Source organism: Triturus cristatus, chromosome 6, assembly GCF_964204655.1.
Source record: "Triturus cristatus chromosome 6, aTriCri1.1, whole genome shotgun sequence".
Classification (NCBI taxonomy): Eukaryota; Metazoa; Chordata; class Amphibia; order Caudata; family Salamandridae; genus Triturus; species Triturus cristatus.
Window position 1 is genome coordinate 1,694,792,997 of NC_140589.1, and position 27,365 is coordinate 1,694,820,361.

General features: G+C 42.4%; 1 protein-coding gene across 2 annotated transcripts in view; it reads right to left on the reverse strand.

Moving 5' to 3' along the window:
• The window catches only part of PTPN14 (protein tyrosine phosphatase non-receptor type 14), a 375,359-nt gene that overhangs the window by 230,239 nt on the left and 117,755 nt on the right, over positions 1-27,365 (reverse strand). For both annotated transcript variants that reach the window (XM_085612914.1, XM_085612915.1), the window contains exon 3: positions 1,569-1,738. In XM_085612914.1, the coding sequence (XP_085469040.1) occupies positions 1,569-1,738 (170 nt within the window). The remainder of the gene's footprint in view (positions 1-1,568; positions 1,739-27,365) is intronic.

Here is a 27,365-nt window from a genome sequence, read left to right on the forward strand (position 1 = left end):
CCTTTAACAAAAAAATACATAATTCAAACCGACATGCAACGCACACTTGCAACAACTCAAATATTGGTATGACATTTTTTTCCCCAATTCATAAGACTAAATCAATGCAAAACAACGTAAGAAAGGAATATAAAAAATTGTTACAGAAAGATTGTACTGCATCTTTTCTGTAGCATCTTGCTAGCTTTCGTCAAGTTGCCAAACCAGTATGCAGACAATGGGACGAGTGTGGTGCGTGTGTGTGTGTGGTGTGTGTGTGTGGTGTGTGTGTGTGGTGTGTGTGGTGTATGTGGGGGGTGTATGGGGAGGGTGTATGTGGTGTGTGTGGTGGTGGTGTATGTGTGGGGTGGGGTGTGTGTGGGATGTGGGGTGTGTGTGGGATGTGTGTGTGTGGGGGGGGTGTGGGGGGGGCTGTGGGGGGGTGGGTGTGTGGGGGTGTGGGAGGGTGTGTGTGGGGTGGGCTGTGTGGGGTGGGCTGTGTGTCCTCCAGAGAACGTCAGAGGTGTCATATCATCATTGACATAGATCATAAAGCATTTTACCCCCACCTTCAAAGCATTTCAGTGGTCACCAGTGTCCAGAATGCTATCCTTCAAAGCCCCTTACATTGCACATCCTGCTATCCACAGTCCTGTAACTGGCTTATTATCGAAACTAAGACTATACATTCAAAGGGAAAATTAATTTAAAAACGTCCCCACTGCTGATAACTTCGACTATGCTACCTGATAAAGACTGATCTTTGACAGCATAAATCCATAAGCACAGAAGTCAGTATTAAAATCCAGGGACTGAACTTTGAACTGATTCATTATGTTCAAGAAATGCTTCCTCACAAGCCAGTATATTTCATCATCTTACCCTCTTCCCTGACAGACCGTGGGTGGAATCCTACGATACTTGCAGTATCATATACATTTCTTTATTAATAATTTATGACATCAGAAAGCGAGGAAGACATATTGTCAATTTTCCTATTAAAAAACATAGTCCACCAGAAATTGCCCGACTGTCATAAGGACCAAGCTACAATAACAGAGGCCATTACAGTATCAATATGTGAAACAGATTACGGAGTATGAAATTTGAAACATAGCATCGGTAACTACAGTATACAGTTATATCATCTTTAGTATCACTCTCATGGATCACAAGGTGTTCAGAGTGTTGAGAGGAGGGGAAAGGGAGATGGAGGGGATGTACACCACTAGAAATAGGGTCAGAGGATATTCTGAAGGGATTCGCCGAGTCCTGGAATTCACCCATAACGGTGAGGTGAGTACAACTGTTGAGTGTCAAAAATAGGTAGGATAGATATGTAGACTGGTTTGGTAACTGTACCATGATGAGAAGCTTGAATTGTTAATATAATTTACCACAACCTTAAAAACACATGATGATCCAATGGGCAGACAGACTGCAAGCTATTACAACTGTTTTGTGATAAATTTCAACCGACATCTTAAAAACAATCTTATTCTAATTCTCGTTCTGATAAAAATCACCACAGGGGTCACTCAATGTATGTGTTTTTTATCTAAGCAGAGTCAAAAAATGTGTATACACACCTGGTACTCTCTTGTTGCAGGTGGGACACATTGGGCACATAGAACATGACACCAAAAAAGAGCAAGTATTCGTTGGCAAATTTGTCGAGCTGCTTCTTCAGAGGTTTTTGCAGATCTACCCATCGCTGATGGTGGGTCTTGCTGAAGAACCAGAGGCCAAAGTAAAGTGTCTAGAGAAGAAAATGGGAAAATAGTGGTCAACAGTTTATTCCTTTATATCAAAGAATACCCAGAAAAACAATCATAAGGAAGCCAAAATGTAAACCTCAAGAGGTCCTCACACTACAGGCAAGGCCACAACCCCTTCCCTCTTTCATATCTTCTGTAGAGGTCATTAAAATATTATTGTGATTTTATTTAAGAATACAGATTACCATGAAAATCTGCAGCATCACATCTCACTTTAGAATCCCATGTTCTTGGCCCATTAGTAAATGTCCGTCTCAGGATCAGCCACATGGATACGAATCATTTCACCACCTAAAACTCAATTTAGAAGCATTCTTCTTTCACAAACAATTAGATTGCCGCCTCTTGACAGTTGTCTCCCCATCTAAAAGAACATTCTCCATCATTTCCCATTACCATTCAATCTTCAACCCTCTTCCCCTCGTCCTCATCTAATACAGCATATTGGTAGTCCAACATTTTACCGTTAATGGATTTTCAAGCAAGCATGTTGTCATTCATTCAACCCTGTATGGAGTTGAGAGTCTTAAACACTAATGAAAGTTTTTCGGCGACATGCTAATGTCACCATCTGCAAATATATATTTACTCCCATTTGGGAGGGCTTAAAGGCAACAAATAGAGTTTGGAGGTGAATATTAAAACTAGCATGTAAGAGAGAATGACCGAAGGTGGGACTGAGCCAAGAGGAAAGAAGTGAACAAAAGAAGCAAGGAGTAAATGTCTAGCAATTGCAGACGGTGAACTATTATTTTGTGACACAGACCGCAAAACTCTGCTGAATCTTGCAGAACTATCAGAGCACAGCCATTTGCATCAATTAGCAGGAACTGGTCATCCACGACCATTCTCAATGAAGTTTCACAATAAAATGATCTGAATAATGCAAACTGAAGTGCATCATTGATATATTAGAAATATTGATATAAATCTATTCATATATCAAACAAGCAAACCAAGCTGAGTAACAACAAAGTGTTGTACATTAATTTGGGGGTTACACATGGCAAGAACATTCAGTTTCACATGTGCATTACACCACACGCGCAATTACAATTTCAGGCATAAGATGAGTAAGTGCTCTGTCTAGAATCACACAATTTACAGTGAATTGCCTGAGCAAGGATTACAACCCCGGTACCCAGGAGAAAAACCTGTTTTTTTTTAATGTGAAGAAATTATGGGAGCTCAGAGGCTTCATCTAGCACGCTCAAACTTGAATTAAGGGATGAGGTCATGATTAAAATTTGTAAAGATTTAATTTTTATTGCGTAGCTATAACATACCTTTGAATGAAAGCTCTTAATTAAAAAAAGAAGCAGGATTTTTCTTCTGACTGTAATCATCGCCAATAAATAGCAGTCATTAAATAATGTATATCTGCCACCGGACTGCCAACGCCAGGGTGTCCTTCACCCTAAATGATTCAATGCCAAGTACCATTGGAACAGTACCTTCTGAACAACAGTTCAAATTTTGGACAGATGTGTGAAGCTAATGCAGGTAGTTAAGATGCGAAGGCTTGTCCCTTGTATTGATAAATAATGCAGCAGAAGACTGGAGTGCCAAATGTTTATCATTAAATAGGTTCAATCGCTTGAGAATTGCATTAAGTCCCCAAAATGGAAGTACTGCAAAGTCCATCAGTAATAACTAATCTGACAGACTTAAACAAATTGTCAATCTAGCAACTTCTATGCCAGAAGTTGCAAAAACTAACAAGAACCCCTGTCAGTAAGAAAACAACGATGCCTTGAAACCGGCTGGATATATAGTTGAAGGAAATGTGGGAAAACACCGTGATTTTATAACAACTTACCATCGCCACCAAATATTTTGATGAATTTACACAACACTCCTGCATAAAAGGCAGCCAATCAAAGTCATATCCCAGAATGTGTAACAAGAGATAAAGTTATAGATAAGCAGGCTGCCCAAGCTGATGAGGACAGAGCATACAGCACTCATGGGCACTACAGGATGAATCCCAGAAACAACGACTATTCCATTCTTGACTGTGTCCCTTGCAAAAGGCAGTGAATTAAATGCTCACTATGTATTAAAAGACCATGTAAACCATGTGCAATATCCTACAAACAATCGATAATTATTATCACAGGCCACTATCCTTTAAGGAACCCTTTTTATGCGGCACAGTTGTAACTAGCCCAGGTTCCACAGAGTTTATACGAGCTGCCTACCCCACACACTTTTCCACTGGCTACAGATTGGCAGCAGAATCACCACTGCTGTTTACAATGCTCTGTGTTCTGTATTTTTAGGTCTCGCCTGACCCAGCGCATGCGCTGGTTTGGCGAGACTTATTGAGAGGGCTCCAAAAAGTGCTACCAGGCCAGTCCAGAGCTACAGTGCATGTGCGCGGGCGCGCGCGCCGCGCTTTACCGCGATTACTTTCACTTTCGGGGCCGCTTTGATGTTTGATCGCGAACGCGATCACTTTCACGGCCGCTTTGCATAGCCAATAGGTCTCGCTTTTGGGACCTTATAAGTATTTAGTTATGCAACTGTTGCATGGCTAAACACTTATAAGGTCCCAAAGGCAAGACCTATTGGCTATGCCAATGCTTGTTGCACCAGTGGTTGAGTCAAGCAGTCAGTGATCGTGGATCTCCCAACCTGCTCTGCAACAATATCGGTAACAGGCCGTCAACACTGTACTGGGGAGTTACACGCAACTAATACAGCCAATAGGTGGGGAGAGATTTAGAAATATCAAAATAGAGCGCAGTTTACTGTCTCTTGGCCTTTCTTTGGCAAAGAGAGACATGGCCAGGGCATGGAAGGATGAATCCGAGCCGTTGGTGGTGGGCTGGAAGAAGGGTTTAGATTGCAGCATGGGCCGTGAAATCCCAATCTTTGAGGCGAGAGGATGCCCTCAGAAGCATTTTTAAATTTGGAAAAAATGGGTAGATTATAGAGGGTTATATCTGGAACCGCCTCATCCCACTTCTACGATCGAAGAACAATTGACATGATTGGACTGAACTGGAACTTAAACATTATAAATATTAGCTGTGGCTGGCTTGGACTCTCCCCCTCCCCCCCCACCCCTATATATAAGAATCTCTACTACTTCTGCAGATATAGTGTGGCACTGTTGTTTGTTTTTCTAAAACGGCATTTAGCAACTTATTTCCTCTATAAACTATACTATCATATCATAGAAAATGTTGATATCATTAAGTGTAACCATGTCTACATATTGCTGGTGCTCTTTGAGGCATCAACCTTGTCTTGGCTGTCAACCATAAAATTCCGTTGTGAAGAAAAAAAAAAATTGAACGCAGCATAAAATTACAAACGAAAGGCAACGCTTCCAGGCACATTGCTGCAACATAGAGGCAGCATTCATAGCAAGAAATCAACAAGTGAGAAAATGGCATTACACTTGTAGCAACAGATGAACAAGAACCAAAGCAATGTTGACCTAAGTTTCAACTTTGCTCAACAGGTAGGTGTTAGGGACAGGCCTCAGTTAAAAGTGTACACATATACCACAGAAACATGCCATGAAGGGCAAGAGATAGTTGGTCAGATAATGCCACACTTCTCCGTGCGTGGGAGCACGTGTATGCCAAGAAGTGGCAGATTGGCAAACTCATGCATATACCCCCTATCCCCCGTTGCCAGTACTATAAACTTGGGGCAGGTAATGCTTGACACCACAGGCATCCCAAATCTCATATCTAGACTAGAAACATAATGGAAGATACACGCATAGTAGTGTAAAATCAAGTCTCATGCTATCATAGCAAGGATCCAGCAGGAGTGTGCGTACTGCAATTTATATTAGAAAATGTGCGTAGAATAATCCTGTAACGTTGCATATTATATTATGAAGCAACGAAACAACATTTTTGATGCTTGATGAACACGTCTCTTCAAGTACTGAGGCCACACCTCGGCTCAACGTGTAATGGTTCATTATGAATGTGACTAGGGAGACGGTAATGCCACATTCAAGGTAAACATCAGAATATTTCTTTAGTAAACACAAAAATCTAGTAAGAAAAGACTGCGGAGCATTATATCATTAAAATATATAGATTACAACTGGAAGTGCAGGAATACGGTGGAATTCGCAGGCAAAACAAACCTATACAGAAACAAAAAAGGGAACAGAATACAGAGAATTTAAACATAGCATGTGCCTGTATCACTGCACTTACAAACTTTAATGTATTGAAAAAGGTGCACATCCAGTCTGGTATCCCCGCGTGCGTGCGTACACACACACCCACTACCCAAACGCATCTATCACGTGGAAAATAGCAGTTGATCTAGCGGTAGATGTAGCGTACAAAGGCGCTGGGAAAAGTAAAGACAATGGGAGTGGATGTCTTGAGTATAGATGCAGTTCGTTTCGAATAATGAGAACAGGAACATGCAGCATTTCCGTTCCCTGGTAGATTTTGCTGGGAATGTGTCCCCAATGACAAAGATGACAGGGAGGCACCCTGTCACAGTTTTATCCCATACAGGTCAAACTTTTTTCATAGGGCTCTGTAGTCATCTCCTTGTGTCCTTCTGGTTATTCTCTCCTGCAGATGGACTGCAATTGTGGCATGTATCAGGTGTACTCAGTAGTGCTGGTTGGTTACACTCGGTTTCATTACCCTCCATGGAATATTGCAGAACCAAATCAGTGAACCCTGCACCATCAATCATGTAAACCTGTAGACATCAGCCATGATGAGGATGCAGTTAAATTAACAGTACTCCAATGGAATTTGGGCAGGTGAGGGTATCAGAATGGTGTCGGACACCTTTACAGTACCTGTATGTGTCAAGTGTTGCAGCAAGTCATGGTAGAGCCTACTGCTACGGGAGCTGGGGTTTCATGCATATATCACGGCTAGGGATCAGATTGTAATTAATGCCCTACTCTGCAGTATCCCTGCATACATTTGTAAATGCAAGATGTGCACAAGTATAGAGAAGCTCATCATCCTGTCATAAAGGTAAGACAGAAATGCTTCCCCAAAGACTGCTGCTTGTCAACATCACACCATTTACAGGCTATACCCATAACATTTCAGTCACGATAGTTAGGTTAGTAAACTGGCAGTAGACCCTTGGTTAAATCTCCAACTGGGCCCATGGCCATCCGCTGTCACCCAGCAGAGCTGAAGGTTAATAAGATTGTTGTGTCACATTTGGCATAGGAAAAATGATTATGGACTATATGGTTTAAGTGCTTAGCAGTCGATATTCAGGATCAGCTGTTCTTGCTGGAAAACAATATGGTAGGACTCCGCAAATTAAATCTGCTTTGCAGAAAGTCCTGTGCATCTGTCCAAGTGATATAGCAGACAGTCAACACAAAATTGATTTCCTGAATTCCCCCACTTGGTACAAAATAAAGTTAAAATCCAAATTCAGGCAATATTTCTGAAAGATAAACGGCTCACAGGGATACATCAATTATTAGCAAAGAAAATGTTCTCCTTTTTGAATAAATCCAAATACATTAAAGCTGCTGACTTCATTTAAAAAGAAGTATAGTTTAATAGCAAAGTCTATCTCCAGAACTCTTTCTGTTATGTTAGAGGAATGCGGCCCGAACCAAAAACATGACAAGAAACTTTATACACTAAATCAACATCCAAAAGCCTAATATACGAACACAATAATACATCTAATGTACTTGGATTTAAATCAAAAACTGAATTAAATACAAGATTTTATGTAACTTAAAATGAGAGGATTTAGAAGTTACTTGGAATAAAGTGTAGAAGAAACTTTTACAAGTTACCTCTTGCTGCTATTGGGTGTGAGTGTTTGATTGGTTCTGATGCTCCGTCCATCACCACCCCCTTTTGTACCGCTATTACTACTCAAACATTGGATTTTGTTTATAATAGATTGTTATTTACACAAGTTGTATTATCAAAACTAAATGCTAAAGTTCAAACTAATTTTTGTTTTCAAAATAAAAAGAGTAGTGATTTGAAATATTATTTACTTTCCCAAACGTATATATAATTTCTGGGAAAAGGTTTGGAATCACATTAGACTCATCCTTAATGTTATTATTCCATTTAAACTGTCGAATATTTTCTTGAGGAGTTTGTTAGCAGATTAGTATGACAATCATCATGTAAGTAAATTAATTGATCTCTTACTTGTATTGGCCTTTCAGCAAATAACAACTAATTGGAAGAATGCTGCAAATGTTAATTTTAAGTTCAGGTGGCATGCTGTATAGTTTAATCATCGGAAAGATAAAGCATATGTAACACACATCACTTTCTATTCAGAGCGATAACTTGAGGTTATCTGTAACATTTCTTAAATCCAGTTTATTAGCAAAGGGTATCAACAATTTTGATGAAGTGACTAAACCTCCATAACTTAAAAGAATTACATTATATTGTTTAAAGTTCATTCTAATATATTGTACGAATGTTACTTAAATTTGCTTGCACCAAATATCTTTGATTTGTAGTCCTAATGTATGTGTGTTTATTATTATTCATAAGTAGAGTTGACTACATTCACATATCTTATTCCCCTTCTTCTCACTTCCTTCCCCCCCTCTTTCTTTTTAGAATCAAAGTGTAATTCTTTCAATTAAGAAATACGCTTGGATTCTAAGATTTATTACATATCGGTATATCTGTTAGAACATCTTTTGATATAAACTTTCTCAATGTTGATTTCTCTGTAATATTATTCACTGAAATGTTTACTATAGGCTTACTCTATCATATTTTACGATATACAGTGATTATATCTTTAGGATGTATTTACTAGTATGTATTCTTTAATAAAGGGTTTAAAACTAAAAAAGTAAGACAGTGGGTGCAAAAGATATTTGCTTTGCACTGTAACCAACATACAAACCCCTGAAAATTCCTTGCAGCCCTCGTCTTCCATCAGCTGTTAAAATGCCAATTCCACTGAAACCCCACTCCTGCTCATAAACTAGAACCCTGGTCTTCTTCCTAAGGGCCTCTACAGAATGCTTGCATTTCTGAGCTAGTGTGGCGATGATTGCGAAGCACACATGAGATATTGTCAGACCAACTGAATATCATGCTGCCCAGGCAGCCCAAAACGACTATGCTTGTGCATATATACGTTATTACATCGACTTGCCAGCACGTCAGATCCACTATATTGACCTACCATTACATCAATGAAATTTGTACGTAATGTAATTCAATACTACGTCAACACCATTACTTATGCAACAAACACAAAAAATACTTACGAATGTTGATAAAATATTTATGTTTTGGAGAACCCTAAACGATTTCAAATTAACTTTGTAAAATTTGAACATGGTGAAATATGCTGAAGGAACGGTGTGTGAATCCCAGAAAAATGAGCATTTCACTCTCCATGAGGGAAAAAGTGTGATTCTTTATTGCACGAGCAAGACACCAGCAACTGGTCCTCTTCAGAAATTACTGACAATAAAGTTCTTTTTCCCCCAGTTTGCCCAAGTTCTTGACTTATGACAAGCTGGAGCAAACGAAACAGAAAAAAACTTGGAGATTCCTTCCTGTGGGTTAAACCACATTTGTATTGTGAGATCATAGGCAGTGCATGATGGGGCGCAATTTACAGTTAGTTCACGACACTGTAACTGGTATAGGACAGTGGTTTCTGTTCTTTTTTTTTTTAACATTATCCCAAAACATAACTATAACATCAATTTAACAGTTTTTTATAGTGAATATATATATATTTTGTTTTTACTTTTAAAAAATTTAAAACTTGCCAACAAAGATATAATGGCACTCTCAATGATGTGACTTCTGGTGTAGTATTATGGTTGCACACCCTAAGAGATTGGGTGTGTCCCCTGGGCACTGGTGTCTCAATGTTTGTTCTGTTTTTCTGTGTTGATTTCAATAAAGTTGCTTGAGAATTTTCAATTGTTTGAAGTTCATTTATTGTTCATCTCGAAATTCATTTTCATTTCGATGATGCATCGTATTTACAAGAATCACAATCTTACATGTCCTAATGCGTTTACACACTTGCGGAGGCATTCGGCACGTTTGTCCATCGAACGCGTTTGGAATTTCTGACACAATAACATTCCCCGGAAGAAGGCATCACGCCGAAATGCATTGGGACATGTATGATTGTGATTCTTGTAAATACGATGCATCATCGAAATGAAAATGAATTTCGAGATGAACAATAAATGAACTTCAAACAATTGAAAATTCTCAAGCGACTTTATTGAAATCAACACAGAAAAACAGAACAAACATTGAGACACCAGTGCCCAGGGGACACACCCAATCTCTTAGGGTGTGCAACCATAATACTGAATCAACGCACTACTTGTTCAGAGAAGTGACACCCAGGAGCACGGAACAACTTCAACAAACCTGTCAAAAGATATTGACACAAGCATCTAAGCTGTGCACATACAATTCTGATAGCTTATAACTTCTGGTGTAGTGCCACGATGCAGTGACTCACGAACACGATGAGATGTAGTGGCACATAACCATTTTGACTAGCTCCGAGGGTATAGTCTTCAATATCACAGTATGTTGCTGCTCTTCTGTGTATTAGGCACACCCTCCACCTGGTGCCCCCTCCTGCACCCTGCTCTCACATTCTTGCTTGCCCTGCCCCCTTCTGTCAGGAAAAACAAGCATTGGCAAATCCAATAGGTCATGCTTATGCAAGAGCTATTGGCTTTGCCAAGGTTTTGTTTAGCCATGTTGTACAGCATGGCGGCTGCTGTGCATTACTGCTGAAAATAAAGAAAAAATAATCATAGCACTTTTTTAAATGTCAAGCCTTGCTGCTGTAAAATATGGATTAAAAAAAAAGATTACTGGCAAAGTCAACTTCCATAGACATGACCTACTGGCTTTGCTAATACTGTTTGTTTTTTCACTGCTGCAGGCGTATTTTAGACAGGACTCAAAATGAAGCCCGACCTATTGGCTTTTCCAATGTTTATGTAATTTCTCTGCAAATCTCCCATCTCTCAATGACATGTATAATGATGCACGTTAAATGCTGTAAACACTAAACATGTGAAGTTTAGTTGGATATGGCAATGATCGTTTTTAGAGCTTGAGAAAATGAAACCCGTAGATCAGTGGTTCTTAGCTTGTGCACTGGGGACACCTGGGGTCCATGTGATCTTTTCCCGGGGGTCAGCGACCGTTTTACAAAATTAAATATTGTTAAAATTATTAAGTACATACAAAGAAGCAAACTTGAAAAACTTTCCAAACTTGATGGTAAATTAAACTAAATATTCCAATATTTGGGCACTTGCTTGGTTAAACTAAATATTCCAATATTTAGGCACTTGCTTGGTGTATACTTGTTTTTGTATTTTTGTGTATTGTCTTGTGGTTCAAATCGTAGAAATTGCTTAGGCTAGGGGTCCCCGGCTTTGTATACTGACTCAGGAGGGGCCCCGGATTCATTCAATCGGGGTCCACAGCAGTCAAAATGTTAAGAACCGCGGACGTAGATAACAGGAATCATTCAACAGAACATGTGCTGAGGTTCTATTCCACTACCGAAACATCACTGCTGCTGTTCTTTAAGCGTGCACAATCGGTGCTTAATTTGTGCCTGTGGTTTCCGGTGCTCGCCACTGGCACTTAATTGTCAGCACCGGCTCTAGTGACAGTCCATCACATGGTGGTTCTGTTTTGAGATGAGCTCAACAACCATGTTTATTAAGTCAATATACATTTAAAATGAATACCAGCCTCTCGTCTCGTCATTTTAGCTTTGTGTGGGCTGAAATGGTCTCAATTGTCAAACTTGTAGGAGTGCAATGGTTAGGTGTTGTGTTGGTGCTGCCATCGGCAGCACTGGCAGGGTATCGGTGGTGCAGGCTGCACTTGCCTTTCAAGAAGGGCCCTGGCACTTAATTGTTTACAAATTAAGCACTGCGCACAATGCTAAATTACCGATTTTTAAATACTTGCTCAGTTGGATTCTACTTAGAGTAGTTCACTGCAGTCACATATGAATCCAGAGTGGTTTCAGCGCTGTATTTTATGTGATTTAAAACTACGATAATTCCACCAATCCCCCACCTTTCCAGCACACGGTTGCAAAGCACAGTAGCCAGGTGGTTTTACTAAAAGGAAGGTATAAAAAGCATTCCTCGCTTGCCTTTGAAAATAAACTCTTTGTGGAGGTTGGAGTCTGCACACAAACGCACAGCCCGCCCACATTCCGTTCATAGTGGAGCTTCGTGTTTTCCTTGATCGTGTCGCTTCTTGTCCGGAGGTGAACATGGAAGGCAGGATTGTTGGCTGCACTCGGTTGTTTTGTTTCTGCTGCCAGCTTGAGAAAGAACCGAGGGCAGGAATGTGCAGGCAGATTTAGACAAGAGGAGAAGCCAAGGCAGAGAAAGGCGAACCAAAGGAGCGTAACTATGAGGTCGCTTAGAAAAACAGATTCGATATTCACCTCTTCGCCCACGTAAATATTACAAAAATACTTTTGGGACAGAGCAGTCGCTGTCCAGTTCAGCCACCCGACCTCAGACTTCTAGAAATAATTAAAAGTCCCTGCGACGTCCAGAGTCCAGGTTGGAAGCACGGTTCAGACCGAGCCAATGACGATGGGTGGGCAAGGGACAAAGACTTTTGCTTTTTATTTTTTTTAGTTCTTAGCTCAACTTTTTAGTCACTTGATGAAAATGTGATTGGTTTCCGTATCACATAAAACTTCTAGGGTGCAAACTACTAACTGTGACCACTGAAGGACCAAGGGTTCCGCTTCAAAAGCAGAACGACAACAGGCCCTAGAAGTCCCATTTGGGACCAGTCCTGTTTTGCTTTCATTTAACAATTCAAGCTGAACAGGTTTGTCTTATTCAATCTCGTATTTTATTTTGGCTTTTTGTAAGAAAGAAAACCACTATTGGTGCTGGGGCTGTCCTCGCAGGATCTAGCTCCTTACGGTAAGACAGGCGGGCACAAATATAATCAGATCTGTTGGTCTCAGGGTCACTCAGAGCGCTTTGCTCTCTGTTTCGGTTTCAGTCATATGTGCATCCACTGACAGAAACCATGTGGATTTATGGTACAGTCTTTTTACTGCTGTTGACACCCAACATCAGGACCAGTGTCTTTGCAACAATGTCATTACTTCTACCGTCATTACTTCTACCGTCATTACTTCTACCGTCATTACTTCTACCGTCATTACTTCTACCGTCATTACTTCTACCGTCATTACTTCTACCATCATTACATACAACCCACAGCATACCATTACAGAAACACCTGTGCTTGGACTTACCCTCACTTCAACTCTCTATGCCAAACATTAAAAAAAATATAACACCGACCCTTTTACTTCCAACATGTACCGCGGCAACAACATCAACCTCAACACTAAACCCAAACCTCAAGAATACCTTTAATTCTAATGCCAACTTTAAACTAATCCTCAACCCTACCCCAAAACCTTATTTAATTAAATTAAATGTAAACCTAAATCCTTGTAAATATGAAATTAACATGTTTTTCTATGACTAAATATGAATTAAAATTAATACAATTTAAAAGGTAAAGATACGTTACATTTTTTTAGGTAATGCAATAATTAAATTTAAAATATATAAAATAAAAATATAACTTAAAAAAAGTGGTATATCCTACCTATACTGTCCTTTTCTACTATGTAAAATACATTTAAAAAATGAACAACTTTACTGTGGGAATGTCCGGGTGTGCAGAGATACTGGAGGCGAGTGGTGTCCTGTATGCAGGAGGTGTGGGAGGTGGAAATACGCCCAGAGGCCAAGCGCTGCCTTCTGAACATTTGGGACCCCACGGATTTACCTGCAAGGGGAAAACTATGGGTTGCACTTGGGCAAATGGTGGCAAAGAGAAATATCGCACGCCTGTGGGGGGCATCGGCTCCTCCTAAACTAGCCGAGTGGCAAAGAGACATGGACTGGTGTATGCTGCAAGAGAAGACTGTGTATACAGTGCGGGGGTGCCCTCGAAAATGGGGGGAAGTGTGGGCAAACTGGAATGCATTCAGAGGTTACATCTGTGAGCCGCCGCAGGCCCGCCGGCCCAGCACGGAAACCACGGACTAACCGGACACTGCTTTGATGTATTAAATAAATCATACTGGCCCTAACTTGTAGACACTTGTAACCATAGATCTACAGAAAGTGATGTAAGTGAAGTGACCATTTTGTTTCTTTGTTTTTGCAAAATAAAAACAGATTTATAAAAAAAAAAAAATGAACAACTTGTTTTCTTTGGTGTATTTTTGTTAAAAATAATGCGAGTTATTTCATTTGTAAAATAGTGTGGCAGCTTATTTTACATATCTGTTTTACGTTACTTGCATATTTGCCCTTTCTTTAATTTATTTTTACTTTTAATCTGGAATGAATTTCTATACTTTCCTTGGTAGTCGAAGTCAATTGAGGAAATGTCACATCTCTGTGGAAGGGACCAAGTAATAGTAGATGTCTCAATGGAGTTAGATTGATGCTAGGTCGGCATAAAGGGCTGTAGCATCCCCTACCAGACAGTAACGGGTAAACACTCCTTCATTCATACCTCCATGGTAAAATCCTTGAAGGCTGTTAAGACTGAGTTCCCTACCGCAGGTTGCTTATTCCTTGTTGATCGTTTTCATGAACACGCTTTAAAGAACTTTGCCTTGAAAAAGCCCTCGGCCATCTGGCCACCGGCGAAACACGTGTCGGCTGTTTCTCTATTCTTTTCTCACCGTGACAAGGTGCATCATTGGAAATAAATAAAGAAACTAAACAATAAGGATATTACCTTCTTCAATTATTTCAGAACCTAGGGGTACAAACCTCCACCAACTGTCTAAAATTACCTTTTTACAATGGCTTTTGGGTGCAGCCATTTGTGAGGCACATACCAGCATCATATTGGGTCACTATAAGGATAGCTTGAATCACAGTTTTACCCTTTAACGTTGTAGGAAGACCAGGGTGTTTTACCAACACCCTGGTCTTCCTACAACGTTAAAGGGGTGTCAGGGTGACATGGGATGTGGCTCTCCATACAGTGCGTTTTAACACCAGGCACAGTATAGTGAGATTATAATGAATGCAACATATTTGGCTGTATTATGTTAAGTATTCTACCTTGACAGTTGTTTCCGATAAGTAAAATTAAAAGGTGCCATTAAAGGCACAGTGAGAAAGGAACACTGGGAATGTTTCAGAAAATGTGTCAAATAGTGTTTGGAAAGCACTCCTGGACAATAACATTTTTGAAAACTGAATAAAATACATAATAATTATAGATGGGAGTGTGTATTCTCCTACATGCTTAATTTCCTGCCACAATTTTAACAAGCATTTGCAATGCAATAGGTCTCGCATTTGCGAGACTTTGAGCTACTGGCATTGTAAATGACAAAACTTTTATCTATGTATTGGTTTTGAAAACATAAATAAAAGGCACTGTCATATACAATGCCAATAGCTCCACACACAGAAAAAAAAACATCTGATCTCCAGGCAGGCACCTGAAACAGAACCCACACACAATTGTAGAGCTGCTGATCTCACTGCCAACGCCTACGCAATCCCTGCTATCGCGACGGGAAAACAAAACCACATGGAATGCCAAACCAGCTGATCTCACAGCAAGCACATAAGCTTGGTTTGCTAACGTGAAGAGTAAACAAAAACAAATACAATGGCGGGATGAATATTAAGCTCAGTCCTGCCGGCCATTACCAGTAGGGCGCTCGTGGAGGCAAGGCCGTGTCCCGTGCCGGGGTAGACTTCATGTCCATACTGCCAGCTTTTGCCTTACTACCGCTTCTCATTACATTTCCTATGAACCCCTCCCTCCTGGTTATCTAAACCCCTAAAACGAGTGTCCTGGTACCACTCCTTTCATTCTACCCTATTTAGCACTTTGTTATCGTGACAATGAAGCGTTATAGTATATAATAAAAGCTAAGTATCGGTGGTAGGGGCATGTTAAGGTGGAAGGTATGTAGAGATGTCGCCCCTCACCCCGCAGCCAGAGTGTTTCCTTTTTACGTTACCATAAAAGGATATTCTCTTTTTTTTACTATGTGTTTGCTACGTTACCTTCAATTTTATTTCACGTTTGCTACAATGTCCCGTGATGAGATTTAATGCATCAGAAATATACGGTTCCCCTTCTGTCTGCCTCTAAATGGCGCGTCCTAAAATTGTGCTATGTGCGTGTACATAAGACTGGATTGAATATAGCGCTTCCCAGTAAACCGGTCCCCTCATAGTGCTGACTCGGTTTTCCAGGCATCACTCAGGCCAGTTTCTCACTGCAGGTCTCTCCTCTCGCCGTCAGCCTGGTAGGGGGTAGCGGTAGTGAAGATTGGCGGGGGGGGGGACAGTAAATAGAAAAAGAGGAAGGGGAGGGAAGGGAAGGAGCGAGAAAAGAGAGAGGGGGGAGAGAAACACTTGCAGAGCTGCTGCGCCAGAGGCAGCGGTTCAAAGAGAGAGGTGGAAGAGAACACACGGGCAATGGCGGTGCCATGAAATGAAAGGAGAGACGGGGTAGAAAGATGGAGAGAAAGGCATACCCTTCTGAGAGGGGCGGAGAAACGAGGAGGGAGAAGGGGAGAGGAAACTGGAGGCAGGGGCAGATAAGAATGAATGACTGTAAGGGCGAGAAGACTGATAGAGGACTGACTCGAGAAAAAAAGAGGCATTAAAATATAGAGGAAGGGCAGATACTTTCCCAAAAGGGATTAAACGGCACACTGAAGAATCACTGCAAGGGGACGCGTTTTGTGCGCCTCGGCAGCAGGGCTCCTCTTGTGCGTGATAACCCAAGAACTGGGGCCTTAAGGAAATGAGACGCACGGGTTCTAGATAGATGACCCCAATGACCCGTGCCCAGCACCAGAGTGTGAAGCCGCTCTTTTATATTTATGTTGCCCTGTTAAATCCTGGGGTGCCCACTATCGCGGTGACTGAGACGGATTCTCGACATAGGTAAGGTAAAGAGATTTTATAGAGCCCCACGAGTTCCCCGGGAGGTTTCAGCTTCCCACGCACACGAGGCAGCCAGCTCTGCAAGGCGCAGCCCCGCAGTTTCAGCTTTCAAGCCATCGGCGTCTCTCCCTTCCATTTTTAAAGGAATAAAAACAAACTGTCTCTGCGTGCTCATCTCCTGTCCACGCAGGCACAGCGAGCAGGAGACAGGGAGGGACAGGAGATGTGCACGCGTACACATGACCGGTACGCGTGCACATCTCCTGTCCGTACGCGTTCACATCTCCTGTCCCCCTTCGCAAGAATAATAGACGACAATAGATCCCTTCCCTTCCGGCTTAGGACAAGCCAGAGGTACCGACGGACAGAGCGGTGCCTCCTACCCTGAGCGGATGCCAGGTGAGGTGAGGAGCGCACCCGAAAAAAAACGGGATTGCAACTAATATTCCTGTGACAGACTTTCATTTGATACGCTCAGGATTAAGTCAGGTTGTATTTTTTCAATCTTGTTGTTAGCGGTTTGGTTAGTTTTGCACACCAACACTGTTTTGCAGTAGCATTCTTTCTTCTTTTTTTCTTAAGAGGTCCTGACGAAAGCTAGGGACATAACTACCCTTATAGCTGAAACATGTAGACTTGACCCACCATTATATATGGCCTCTAAACAGTTATTTGGTACAAACTGTTTACGCACTGTTTTTTAACTTTTGACACTAAGATAGCACGTAATAAAGAATTTCAGTATCTTAGTAGTCAATTGTAATGCACCACTATCTTTGCACCAACACTTCTTCTTTTTGCACTGCAACCGTCACCCATGACTAAGAAATTTTGTGTTTTTGAGAGAATTCATCTTGGGTCTGGTGTTACCAACTACTTGTGGTTTAACTGTTTGCTCCCTTCGATATTCTGGAAGGTTGAAGCATACAGATACACTGGGATTATCACCCAGCAGGATCCTCAATGATGAAGCCTTGCCACGGAAGTGGGTGATGGGATTCTATCCTCATAGGAAGACTCTTCTATAGAATCGGATCTGATATTTTGTTGTAAATTTAACCCTCTTGTTCTCATTTTTTCTTTCAGACCAGTAGTTTTCTATTATTGTGCCAATAGATCTCACCAAGCGAGCAGCGAATGCGCTGCGTCGCTAGGCGAGACCTAAAAAACGACCATTGACGTACACGAAACATTTTAGAGCAGATAAGCGAGAGATAAACAAAAAACAAATATTTAGAGAATGTATTTTCGCCACTGACTTATAGTGAAGCAGAAGCAATCTGCCCGAGTCGGTTCTATTGGAATGTATAGTGACAGACAATCAGCATTTCATTTTTGGCAGTTTAATAACAAAGCTCAAACAAAAACAGATTTTTGAACTCTGTCTAACAAATACAGCGTTCTAAATTCTGTTTTTGTTTGCATCATGTAAAACTGCCAAAATAAATGTTGCGGCCTGTCACATGCTCTAAACACACCCTCCAAGAATTAAGGAAAAAGCATTAACCTTTGATGTCAGAGGTCATTCTTGAGGGTGGAGAATGGAGCGTGCATGACATTTTATCTTTGGCTCCGAGTCGGGTTTCTTCATACAGGAATCGGGAGACGGAAGACTAGCCTTGAAATCGGTAGTCTCCCGCCTGAATCAGGCTAGTTGGCATGTATGCATTGATCATGACTGAATGGATTTTAAAGTTAGTTTTAAACACCCTAGCACAGTTTTGAGTGCCCAGGCATAGTGCGTTCAAAGATATAGTCCTGACAGTCACAATGCACTGACTGTAAACCGGCTCCGGCGGGTAAGACCTCAATGGAACAGTTATTCAAAACACAATTCTATTTTGTGTGGTGCTAGCTTGGTAACCAGTGCTATTTCATATTTAGACATCATGTTGGAATGCAGTGAAGACACCTGGCTGGTCTTGGCTATGAAGTAGATTCCATGCTCGCTAACCTTGGGTGAAAATAACAGGAATCTTCTGCCCCCGTGCTCGCAGGTATCTACCGGTGAAAAAGCACCGGTTTTGGCTCCAGCACCATATAAAATCGAATTGTGAGTGGTTTTACATTGCTGTGTAGCTTATTCTTAATAGCACATGACTATTTATAAAACTACTGGTCCTGATGAGGCGTTCAAATCTATACAGGAGGACAAAAAAGCCGAGAAAGCCAGCCCCTCTTCTTCAAATGCAGCATCTCTGGCTTGATTGAAGCCTCCTATCTACTGTGACCTGAGAAAGCATAAGGTCTTCTCACAGTGCTGGAAGCTGAAAAGGCGAACTTACACAGGCTGAGGCAGGTTTCAGGTTATTTTGGGCAGGACAACAATAAAGATTAGGAAATATTGATGATGAACAGCGATTGCCAACACTACCCCCTCTTGGTGCTAGAACAATCTTGTTTTCTTGGGACCATAAACTTGTTTGCTCTTATGCCCATGGTTCACGTGGCCATGATCTCCAGGGCTGTATCTAAGGCCTAGTCTTTGAGACGCTAATGTGTGGACACAAGGTCCTCAAGTCCTAGTGCCAATAAACTGGTGCAATTTTCAGTGTCCTTCTCAGAAACACCGCGTGTCTTTATTCCCATGTCACAATCTCAGGGTCACAGTGTGTCTCCTTAAAGGAGTGTCAATCACAATGTCCATGTATCAGTGTCCCCACATCATTGTTCAAATGTCAATGTCCCTTTAACAGCGCCAGTGTCTCCATGTCAGGTGTCCCGTTGCATTATTTATCCATGTGTCAGTGCCCCAGTGTCACTATGATCATCGCAGTGCCTGTGTCATTGTCCCAGTATCACTATTCCAATGACAGTGTACCAAGCAACTTTAACCACCCTAGTGTCAGCGTCTCACAGTAAATACGTCTCTGTGCCAGTGGCAGCGATGGACTTCTCCTTTTACATGTTAGTGTTCAGCATTGCTAACCCTCTGTTCCTGTGTCTATTTATACATAGCAGTGCTCTTCTGTCGGTGCCACAGTTTTGAAATCCCAGTGTCGGCATCCCTCCATCAGTATTCATGTGCGAATGTTGGTGAGCTAATGTGTGTCTCCCCATGTACCATCCCTGTGTCCGTTTTAGAGCTCTGGTGCCAGTGACCTAGCAACAGTGCCTCCATGCTGGTTTCCAGTGTTGTGTCACTTCTTAGTGTTAGACTCATGTGTTGAAGTATGCTGCTTTGCTGTCTCAGTTCTGGTGCCCTTGTGTCAGTGTCTCAGTATTAGTATTTTGCAGACTGGTCCGCGTTAGTGCATATGTGTCAGTTACTCTCTTTATGTTTCCCCCTGACAGCGTTTCAAAGTCAGTGACCCAATTTCTCTATCTATCCAGGGTCAGTGCCCAGTGTCAGTGTACCAGCAACAATGTCTCTGTGTCAGTTCTTTTGTGTCATTGTCCATGTCCCAATGGCAGCATCCCAGTGTCTGTATCTCGGTGTCCGTGTCTCCGGTCCCAGTGTCTGTATTCCCAGGCAGCGTCACTAAGGCAGAAACCCTTTGCAGTGTTGCAGTGCCCAGTGTCCATATCAGTGTCCATGTATCAATACTTGTATCCCAAAGTCAGTGACCAATGTCCGCAACCACAGGCCAGTACCCCAGTGTTGTATGTTTCCAGCCAGCGAAAATGGGCTAGTGTCCGTCACTGTCCTGGTGTTGTGTCCAAGCTTCAGTATTTCAGTGTGAGTATTCTAGACTCCACTTTTCAATCTCTTAATGCCAATGCCCATTGCCATTGCCCCAGCATCAACGCATGTGCCCCCTACAGTGCTTCAGTGTCACTCCAATATCCCCATGCAAGTGATGGTGTTGCTGTGTCTGTGCCTTGGAGGGCGAGTCCTTCTATTAGTGTTGGTGGGGGAATTCTGGTGTCTCTGTGTACGTGTGCAAATGTCAGTCTTGGTGCTTCTGTCAGTGTTTGTGACCCATATCAATGTTCCTGAGCCAATGTCTAAGGTCAAAATCCCCATGTTAAGTGTTGATATCACTGTGCTTTCTAGTGTCAGTGTCCCAGTGGCAGTATTCTAGTAACGGTGTTTCCATGTCAATGTGTTTTTCTCAACACCCCTATTAGCATATTATTTGCCATTGACCCTGTGTTAGTGTTCCCTTATTAGTGCCCTTGAGTCAGTCTACTTTTGTCACTATACCCCTGTCAATGTCCCTGTGTCAATGTCCCCATGTGACAGTGAGCTAGTGACCGTGTTGGTGCCCCACCCCCTCACCAAGGGCCCAGAGAATTTTTATAACAGGCTGCACATTGGATATTTGTTTTCTGTACAGAGCAGCATACGTGCACTGTATGAAATGTTATGGAGAAATAAAATAATCTGTCTAGCAAGCATGTGAGACTACTAAGTAACCCATCATTATTTATTGTTTATCCAAGACACATCAGCAATTAAAAAAACAAGCATTTGCAATGCAATAGGTCTATCAGTTGTTAAAGTTAGAGCTGTTAACATTAAAAATAATGTTTTTTACTTTTTTTAAATTTGCAGTGGGGTTATTATATTTGCATAGCACTATTGTCAATGGTATAAAAAAGCAAAAGTAAAAAATAGTTATTTTCAACGCCAACAGCTCTAACTTTAACAAATGTGAGACCTATTACATTGGAAATGCAATCAGTCTTGCATTTGTTGGAGTTGGAGTTATTGGCATTATAAATGGCAATGTTTTTTACCTAGCCATGTGGCATGTTGCAGAACCATATGTGGCAAAAGAGGTCCCACGGGACATCTTTTGGCCACATATAGTATTGCACCCTGCAAAGTTGGAGTTACTGGCATTATAAATGGCAATGTTTTTTACCTAGCCCTCTTGCAAGATGCAGTACCATATGAGACCAAAAGAGGTCCTGTGGGACCACTTTTGGTCACATATGATACAGCACCCTGCAGAAGATATGGTAAATCCCATAATGCATTGCATGCAAGACAGTACCACAAGTACATTCAAATAGCTATGTCCGTATATACAACTAGTAGCTTTGAAATGTAACAAAATAATGATTATATTAATTCTGGATTAGGTTGTTCTATGTGTGGAGCTGATGAAGGGAAATTTTAAGAAGGTCTCATATAAATGTGAAATATGCTATTGAATAAAGTAACCACTGGCAGCTTTGCTTAGGACCAAGCGTGTGTCCTGCCTGAAGCTCTTTAAGGAAATAGTGCTCTGAGGCTGTAATTATAACCTAGGGAGTAACAACACAAGTAACAGGGGCTGCCCTCATGGGAGGTTACAAGAAGAGACAAGGCAGTACTAAGGAGGGACTACTAAGCCTATTAACCAATGAAAAGCCACCATTTACAAAGGACAGGGACAGGAGCCAATTAAAAAGATGGGCGGAAAGTGGGCAGAGCTTTATGCCCATATCCTGAATGCAGCATGTCTCAAAGAGACAACGCAAGCGCTGCCTAGGCGAGACCTAAAAAAATAATGTGCATAAGCGTATTTTGAATTGGGGGTCGGGGAGAGCAACACAGAGGGCAAAGGTAGGGAGCAACATGCAGGGCGTGGGTGGGGCAACACAAAGGGCACGGGTGGGGCAACACAAAGGGCACAGGTGGGGTTGCAAGGTCCGGGTGAAGAGGAGAAGGGCGAAAGAGAAGGAGGAAGCGGCTCTCTGAAGCTACACAGGGGGAGGGGGGATAGAAACAACGTGGAGGACAGGAGAACAAAAGCAACGCGGTAGGTGGGAAGGAGAAGCAACATCCAAAAGAGCAATGTGAAGCCGATAGGGGAAAGTACACAGGCGAGAATGCAACCAGGGAGGAGACGAGACCAAGCGCAACATGGAGGGGGAGAGGAGAAATACATGGGCAACTGTTAACAATATGGACTTCAGAGGGTGAGAAGTACACAAGGGAGACAGATGGAAAACAAAGACTCTTGTGGAGTGCTTAACCAAAAAAGAAAAAAAGTTGCGTTTGAAAAGCAAGTAGTGGAACCATAGAAGTCAGCTGTAAGAAATCAGGTTATTGGTTAAGGGGGCTGGGCTCTCTACTCAAGCAACAACTCAATCCTTGTCAGGCTGAACCACAAAAGTCATTAAATTAACCTGTGCTTAATACTCTGGCAGGCTGGCACAAAGCAGTCAGGCTTAACTGAGAGGCAATGCGTAACCTATTTATACAGCACACAAACTGAATTAAAAACAAAACGCTAGGAAAAACCCAAACCAAAGTAGAAAGACAGACTATATTTTAATAAATAAAATGATAATAAAACTCCATCAGAACAACCTGAGATGTGCAAGATTTAAGGTCTTTAGTGAAAATAGCGTATGAAAGCACAAAGCGCCACTCGCGGTAATCTGTTCGCACTAAAATGGGGGAAAGTCACAAGTTTGGGCAACTACGATGGAGCTCAGGTCAGCTATAGGGACCAGGTTAGTCTCAAAGTCTGGCAAGAAGAGTTCAGTTTGTCATGGAGGAGGCCGAGAGGAGCAGGGAGAGTTTCGTGGGTGGTCGTCGCTGTAGCGTGAAAGTCAGTTGGGCGTCGCAGATGGTCATGACTGAAGCTTCACGTTGGCGGTCAATGCGGGTTGCCGTTGCTGTAGCGCAAAGTGCAGATCTCACGTTGGCCCAGAATGTGGGGTCACCTCCTGTGGCTCAGGAACTCAGTCCAGCAAAGGCCAGGCGGGCTCAGTCAGGTCCAGATGCAGCAGGTCAGCTGAGCAGTTGCAGGTCTGTGGAGCTTGTTATGTCCCTGTAGCTCAAACAGGAGGTTAGCCAACGGACCCATGGAGTCACTCAGGTTAGCCTGGGATGAAGATAGGTCCAGTCATACTTCTCAGACAGCAAGGCATTCCTCACTAGCGGACAGTCACATGGCAGCAGTGTAGTCCTTCTTCTGTAATATACACAGGTCCAAGAGTGTTCTGCAGAGTTGTTCTGAAGGTCCAATATGTATAATTGTTGCCAGCCTATGTGTGTGGGCAGACACCCTGCCCTAACCCTCACATTTGGTTCTGGAATGTTCTTCCTTTCCCCCGTCAAGTCTCCAAACTGTCTGGGTGACAAAAGGCTGATGCCAGGTTCCTTTTTGTGTGTTTGAGGCAAGCCCGTTGAAGTGTAAGGTGGGCATGGCGCATCCTGGCAGGGTGGCATAGCCTGCCCACATCTACTTCCATTTGTGTTGCTGTCTGAGAAGAATACACAAACCCCAATTGCACTGTCATTCACAGTAATGTGACACAGGACACTAGCAGAAGGCACAAAGGGTTAGGACAAGAAAATGCCAACTTTCTAAAAGTCGTCACAATGGAGGGGTTGAGCCCTTATAAACCACCACCTTGGGCCTCACAAACTATTAACTCAAGACAACAGTAAGTGGCTGCATAACTCAAACACAATTTTTCTTGTACAAGAGGGACATTTTACTAAATAAACATGGCCTCAGATTCCATTTTTACATTTGATTTGAAAAAAAGTGTGTTTAATTAAACATTATTACAGGACAGAGAGAAGTACCAACAGTCAAATCCTGAAAGTGTACGTTTATCAAAAACTATTGTGCTCAAATGTGAAGATAAGTAACATATATTTCATACAACATACAAACCAAGCATTGGCATAGCCAATAGGTCTCGCCTTTGGGACCGCATAAGTGTTTAGCCGGGCAGCGCATTATAGAGACAACTTTGACAGGCATACCCGCTCTGAAATCTTAACAGAAGTCTGTCTCAAAGGTACTCCGAGATGGAGGGCCGGAAGACAACGTACAGAGACCAATTTGGGGCCATTTCACGAACAGGAGCGCAGAGGCAGAAGTGAATGGTGACCAGGCGTCCCTAATTTGCAGGGTCAATCCCGATTCCGGCACAAAGAGGTGTGGTGGGGGCGGGCACATCTTCTCTTGACACTGGAGCCTGCTCTGGGTGAAACGTGACTCAGCCAGCCTGCTCTTGCTCTTGTTTACACGCTCAGGTCGCAATGCAAGAGTGACACTAGCCGAGACCTAAAAATGATGCACTAGCTAGCATAGAGCGACACCGACCGACCTAGGCACTGTAGAATACTTGCTACAGTGACCCCACATTCTCTGCTATCGACCTACAGCTGCTTCACACAGACAGACTACTAGATACTCTTAACACCCAACTTGTGACCCGCCAAAGCCAATAGTTCACTAGTGCATCATTTGCGATCAGCGATCCGGTTTTACAAAAGTCAAAGCTTTTCCCGTGGTGGTTGTAAGAAGGTAATTTTCTCAACGATAGTGACCCCAGTGCACCTCTGTCGGTTCTGGCAGTGCTGGTTTTATGTCCAGTGGGCTTCTGGTACTGATCTGACTTTTCAGGCACTTGTCTAAAGGAACCGTGTTCAAACGTATGTTTATTATTTGTGAAAGTTTCTAAATTCAGAGCATGAAGTCTACCAGTGCAACCTGAGTTTCCCACATTGTCGGCCAGTTCACATCAAAGCTGCGTAAGTGCCAAAATCTGCCGCTATCCTCTTTGAGGCCGCCATCTTAAGTGTCTGTTCTGTTATTTTTGAGATCGTCGCTTTGTGCCCCTATTTGTGTGCATAAGTTACTAGTCTTACGCTGTTGACTTTTCTTGAGGAAAGTTACTGAAATGTGCCCTCTTTGTATCGGGCAGTAATGCAAAAGTGAAATGAGAATCTGGTGATTCTAAACAGGTCAGAATAACACTGGGTGAGAGATGTAGGGGACCAAAGGTACTCCTCTCCCTTTTAACAAGGGGAGTGTTTGCAACCCACGGGGTGTATGCTAAGAGTCGGAGTTGAGATTTTTCAAAACTATGTTGTGGCAAATATTTTATGGTACGGTGACAGCCCGTCTAAAATGCCATTGATTGCGGTCTTGAATTCCAGTGCACGTTATTTCATACAAAGACCTAACGGCGAAATGTTGCCAGAAAGCACGAACTGCTTCTAGAAAATCAAGACCGACGGACAACTTACTAGAAAAGCACGCGAGTGGTGCGTGCGCCACAAGGAGCGATCTGTTTTCAATTATCGCGCCCGCGTCTGGGCACGATAATTGAAAACAGATGTGGCCTGTGCGGGTAACCGCAAGCAATAGGCCGTGGGCGGAGCAAAGTCAGGACATGCACCCGCCTTTGCCCAATTGCGTGCTGTCTTTCTTAGAAAGACGCACGCAAAGCCCAATAGCCTGGGAGAAAAACATCACCACACACACGAGCGTGTGGTGAGCTTTCTAAAGCCCATTACTAAAAGTCGAGCAAGTTGCGCATGCGCGCTGCTCTAGGCTCGACCTAAAAATGAAACCAACGACTGTTCAAAATTCACCAAAGTAATGTTAACACAACTAACGTTCTTGTAAAGAAAAGTAACATATTTGATACAACGTACAAAACAAGCATTTGCAATGCAATAGGTCTCGCATTATTAAAGTCTGAGCTATTGGCATTGCTAAATAATACAACACCAATAGCTCAAACCTTTATAATGCGAGACCTATTGCATTGCAAATGCTTGTTTTTGTTTATTTTGACCACCCGCCTGCTGCCTCTCATCTACCTCCAGTTGCCCTGTATTCCGTGCACTGACTGCCACTCCTACAACTTCATTACAATCCTTACGCCCTCTTCACGCATGCGTAATGAGTGACACCGGGGCTTTTAAACATGGGACTCGTCCCATGTGTAATGACACATTGCTGGAGTTGCGCCAGGCTACGACACACACTCTAGCAATGCGTCATTACTATGCCACCAGATTCGTCAGGATTCCTTATGTATCGGTGCAATCCTTGAGACATGGAGCGCCGTAGTGTAAATACGACGCATCCATGGTGTTGCAAGGATGTCGCAGTGAAAAGTGTTGCATGGCTGGTTTTCCCCAGCGTTGCAACACTTTCGTAAATGAGGCCCCACGTCTGCCACGTTGTGCGATCAGTTGCATATTTTTGTTTTCTTTGCCTCCTGTATCTTTGCCGGTCTTCCATCCCATGATGCACACCTAGGGGTCAGCTCATCCATTGACTTTCGCTTCCTCTGGATTGTCTCCATGTCTGGTTCACTGACGGCTTCTGTGTGGTGCTCAGGGCTGGGAACTTCACGGCTTGTGGGCTCCTGTGTTAGTGTATAGTTCCAGTTCCATTTGGTTCTAGTAACACAGTGACGATAATGGTGATTCCTACCCTGCATACACATTACCTCCTCCACTCTTTTTTCATTATTCCTTATCCTCTTTCCCCCACCATTTCTATTGATTCTCCCACCTATTTTTCTCAATCTCTTTACATTCTTTCCCATCCTTCCCTTGCCCTCTCTTTTCATTATGCCACCAATGTTCCCCCACTATCTCTTTCCATTCTTTCCCCCTCTCTGCAATCAGGATTTCTCATCACTGGAGTAGGACACTGGCATAAAGTAGCGGTGAGTGTAACTTGTATAATTCTATGTAGCGTAATCATGCAAAATTACACAAAAATTGCACGCGATTATGCAGAATTACACAAGAAGAGTAGTTCTGCATTTAGCGCTTTTATCTTAGAGCAAAAATGCCTCTTTTCATCCAAAATAGAAACAGTGGTAAATGCAACAGAATATATGCTCTCACTGTGGGATTCATCCCCCCCCACACACACAATTTACTACTAAGTACGCAAGTAGGAGTAATTACATTATTATAGGTAACA